The 5,000-nt window shown below is 41.9% G+C and overlaps 1 protein-coding gene across 1 annotated transcript in view; it reads right to left on the reverse strand.

Moving 5' to 3' along the window:
• The window catches only part of LOC138052849 (cation-independent mannose-6-phosphate receptor-like), an 85,377-nt gene that overhangs the window by 43,634 nt on the left and 36,743 nt on the right, over positions 1-5,000 (reverse strand). The window contains exons 18-19 of the mRNA XM_068899435.1: positions 3,250-3,527; positions 526-621 (exon numbers count right to left, since the gene is read on the reverse strand). Of these exons, the coding sequence (XP_068755536.1) occupies positions 526-621; positions 3,250-3,527 (374 nt within the window). The remainder of the gene's footprint in view (positions 1-525; positions 622-3,249; positions 3,528-5,000) is intronic.

Consider the following 5,000-nt stretch of genomic DNA (forward strand, 5'->3'; position numbering starts at 1 on the left):
TCGAAACCGGCTGAATGCACGCCTGAAAGAGAATTTAAAATGTGCGGAATCAATTCAGATCGATTTTAATCAGTCAAAATCTTTCTGCATTCAAAATGTCAACTATACTTGAAAGCGTTCGAACAATAGACCAATTTCGATATATTAAAATTCAGTCGAAAACAAAAGGCATCATCTCGAGGCTCTGGGGAATAAACTCATACAAATCCATATATTTATTCCCCAGAGCCTCGAGATGATGTCTTTTGTTTAGGACTGAATTTTAATATATCGAAATTGGTCTATTCATTTGACATTTGTAAAATGTCACGCTCGCGGGGGCGACCGCATAAAATAATCAGTTTCTCGATATCAAACGTCCTGAGAGGTTGCCTGGAAAATTCGTCCGACGTAAGAATAGTTTGGACGCTTCTGATCAACTTATCACGGCAACATTTCACCAGCATGATTTCGATGTTGGTCAAATGTTGAAACCATTTGACAAGCAGCTTCAATCTGCACTTTCACGGTCGTGCATCAACTTACCACCCAATTGGCATCCGACCGAGAGAGTCTCCCCAGACTGTACTTGACTTTTGCGTTATTGCCCTGGCCGGCCGTCTGAAATGCTGCGCATTCATACTGAAGAAAGAAGCGTGGGCGAACACATGTTAAAACAACTGCACTAAGGATCGTTTTTGTTTTTCCCACATTAATGTCCAGGGGCCTGTTTCTCGAAAGTCCCGAAAACTTTTCGGGCCCGAAAAGCCATTTGTAAAACTGCTATCCGCTTGTTTTGGAAAGCTGATCTTTTAACACGTTTTTAAGGTAGCAAAAAGGAAAAATGACTGTGAAGTTTGACGACTTAAATCCTCTCCGTTCTTGAGATACAAAGGAAATCGTCATACCCGAAAATAACCCGTAAAGTTTCAGGAGTTTCGAGAAAATGGGCCCCAGGCCCCAGTTGTTCAAACGTTGCATAACTTTCATCAGTGGATAAGTCACTAGCTGAAGCCTCGTAGCTGAAGGAACTACCGACGTTAAATAAAGTGACTTTACCTTTACCTTTTACTATCCAGAGTGTAAAATACACTTCATGTTAAACGTTGGCCAAAGTTCTTGTTACCACCTATACTTAGATACGCTCAGTGAGAGCATAGTTACTGTTAATTGAGCAAAACCTGAAATCTTTCGGGTCTTTCCGCAGGTACCGGAAAGCATTGTATTTTTGGTCACTTGGGATTAATCTTTAATTGGAGTTGTTTTGTTTTCTGTCTTTTGTTTCTTTTGCCGGTTTTACGTAATCTCTGCTCCGGTACCTGCAGAAGCAAACCAATCTTGGCAAGCATTGAAACTAAGCAGACGCTTATGACCTTGAAGCGTTTAACTCTGGTTCAGAGCTGGAGTTATTTGAGTTTATAAAACTCATTAATAATTCATGGTGGGAAAACAAAAGAAATGTTTTATTAAATGGCAATATCTGTATTTCTGATACAGCTTTCTCTTCATTTACATAAATGTTTCTTTCAATTTTCACGGTAAAAATGTCTTGAATCACCAAATATACCTAGTGTACATTAACACTTAAATGCTGACATTTCATAAGCACAATACAATATTCGCGCCCGTATTGTATCGGATATAAAATGTCTCGCCTTCGGCTCGACATTGTATATCCGATACAATACGGTCGCTCATATTGTATCTAGTACTTAAAAATTTCCTTATTTGGATGTAACGTAGCTCGTGCATTTTCCCGAGCGTGCAGCTTCCATCTTATTTTTGTCCATATTTGGGCATAAAATTGGTGTCCTAAAATCTCCAGCTTTGTTCCAAGGAAAAGAGTTGCAAGTTACACGCTTCAAGGTCACGTGCTTCTGGACTAAGTTAGTGACTTATCCAATGGGTAAAGTTTTCCATCCTTTGTTAAACCGGAGCCAGGCTTGTAAGAAATGGTATGTACGCTCAAACATTGGTTATCGAATGGGAGACTAAGGTTGGCTTAACGGTTATCAACCGCGCCTCCCACCTCTGCGACCCGGGTTCAACCCTGGCCTCGGCCATAAACGTCGTATGTGGACTGAGTTTCAGTCGATCTCGATCTGAATCCGATGATTTTCCTCCGGGGTACTCCTCCTTTATCTGGCTGCGCGCGGATACCCTCGATAGGGATTAAGCCGCCAAGTCGTTGCACGAAATTCAACTTCTCGGAATTGCTATCGACGTCAATATCCCTATTCTCCCAGACTCACATTTATGCCAAAATGGCGTCTTTCTAAGCAGGATTTAGCGCAGATCAAGAGGAAAATCAACATTTCAAGTCACGCTGTTTTGGGCCTAGATACAAAAGTCCGGATTTTTAGAAAATTTATGGATTTTTAGACGCTCAAGCTTAGAAAAATGCAGTAGATAGCATAAAAACAAATTTGGTTGGTTCTAAGAAGCTTCTTCCACTGTTTCCAAACGAGCTCTTGCCATTCAAATACTACTGGTCAGTGGTTTAGCCTATAAGTTATGTTCCCAGCATGCCTTGTTAGCATCAACAATAAAAGCAGCGTGACACACGCTAACACCAACCCGGTGTGGCCAACACATCACGCATGCGCACAACCATTTCACCCGGTCAATTAGCAGCCATGGACAGCTGTTTCGGCCTTTCGGGCCTCATCAGCATGGCGTAGCTAACATACTAGGCGGGTGTGTTTAGCACTCCTTTAAGTGGCAGCTTCACATGCCATACATGTGGTAAGCTGGGTTGGGAACAGCAAAACTGTTCTCCCACGGCAAGCGTGTGGGAAGGTGCATCACATTAAGAGATCGGTGTTGGCCTCACCGGGTTGGTTTTAACGTGTGTCACCTTCCTTTTCTTGTTCTTGTTAGCATCACTGTAAGGCCTGGAAGGGTAATTCGCGAGCAATTTGACCATAGGTCACAAGAATTCCTCATTTTACGCAAATTAGGTGATTATTTCGACAAAGAAAAGGATAAATCTTTATTATTGCCTTTCCTGTCCGACTAGTTGGGTGATACTAAAACAATTAGACCCTTCGCCCTCAAGGGCCAAGGGTCAATAGCCCATGAGGCGAAGCCGAATGGCCTATTGACCCGTAGCCCTTGCGGGCTGCGGGTCTAATCGTTCCTTAGTACAGCTAACAAACAGAATTATTGGAAGCTGTAGGAGCAAAATATTCTTCAATTCCTTCCTTTTGCTTTAGTAAACCAGATCATTCTCGCCCTTTATACTTAAAACTGAGTTTCTTGTGTACATACCTGACTTTCACAAACCAGAGAGGTATGCCAGGTGATATAAGAAACACAGTTGGTCTCAGATATGAACACAGGCTCCCCATTGCAACGTTGGCCAACACAACTTGAATTGCACACAAAAGAAATGATCGTTTCTCGCTTCTTTTTGAGAAGAGGACAGTCATCTCCATCACGTAAGTTTAGAAAGAGAACTCCATCGACAAAATGTAAGCGACTGTTGGCCATTCCAGCGTTATAAGTCTCTGTTCCAACATAGCAAACACCCGAAGTCTTAGGGCAAGCTAAGAGACAGGACAGAGAGGCAAAGAATTTAGCGGACGAAAAATGCCAGATCGGCCATAAAGCAGAGAGGCCTGAGATGGACCTAAGAGAAAGCAGATCTTAAGGAAGATTGAGAAACATGGAAAACCCCACCAATTTGAAAAGAACGGGACCTCAAGTCGAGTGCAAGCCTTTTGACTGAACTAACTTAACCTGTGTTCGTGGCAGTTGAGTCGGCTTAAGGGCCTACTGTCGTGTTTTTTGGGGTGCGTTGCTAAGGATGTAATGGTTGAGTAATTTGAGAGAATTATTTTATTATTTTGGTCAGTTTCCAACTTTTGTAAACCAATGACCCGAAATATGACGTGATAATGCCACGCAAATGGTCACGTGACCTATAACAGAAAAACTCTAAATTTGTCTACGTGACACAATTTGGATATTGAATAAGTGGTTTGATTATTTGTAATCGTTTTTGCATCGAGGCAAGCATGGTTTTCTTTTCACTTTGAAAAACGTTCTTTTTAAAAAGATAAACGATACTGAAATATCCATAATGCTCAGCTATATTCTGTATTTGGGGGTGAAACGTGCCATATAAAAAAAATTAATTCAATTCTGAAACCGTTAAGTCAGTTTGTTGACACATGCGCAGTTGATCTGAGAACGAGCGCGAGGAAGGGCGAGGAAAAGCCTTCGATGCAAACAACAGTTAGTAGATTGTTATCAAATTATCCAGGTCGGTGAGTGGGCTATCTGGTGAGCTCACGATATGATCCTGTCAGTCACCGGAAGTAACATTTCACTTCCTTAGCAACGCCCGAAAAATCCGTCTGTGGGCCCGGTGAGCGGCAAAACAACAAGGGGACTGAGGCGAGGAAATATGCGCAAACTATTCGGCTTGATTGCACGCTCGTGAGTTTTAAAACCGACGGAATGACCAGGCCTCCGTTACTAAAAGGTGCATAGCACAATTTAGTATATACTAAAACTGTGGATAGCGTTGAAGTCGCGCTCTGATTGGCTACTCAAACTCCGCATATCCCCGAGCAACTCGCTTATAACTATTTTCGCTCTATATTATCTCACTGTTTTAGTACATACTAAAACAACTATTCACCCCAGTGGCCACCTCCACCTCGCGAATAGTTTCAAACTAGCTGATCAAATCAAAATTTGTCAAAACCAACTGAGATATCCATAGGATGGTGATTTACTCTGTCGACAGCAATAGACCACTTTCGATATATTAAAATTCAGTCCTAAACAAAAGACATCATCTCGAGGCTCTGGGGAATAAACTCATACAAATCCTTATATTTATTCCCCAGAGCCTCGAGATGATGTCTTTTGTTTAGGACTGAATTTTAATATATCGAAATTGGTCTATTTCCACAACTGAAACCTGGTGAGGAAGACCTGGGGACAATTTTTCAAAAGTCCCGAAAAGCCATTTGTGAAACTGCCAACCGCTTGTTTTGGAAAGCCGGTCT

The sequence above is a fragment of the Montipora capricornis genome, chromosome 6, assembly GCF_036669925.1.
Source record: "Montipora capricornis isolate CH-2021 chromosome 6, ASM3666992v2, whole genome shotgun sequence".
Lineage (NCBI taxonomy): Eukaryota > Metazoa > Cnidaria > Anthozoa > Scleractinia > Acroporidae > Montipora > Montipora capricornis.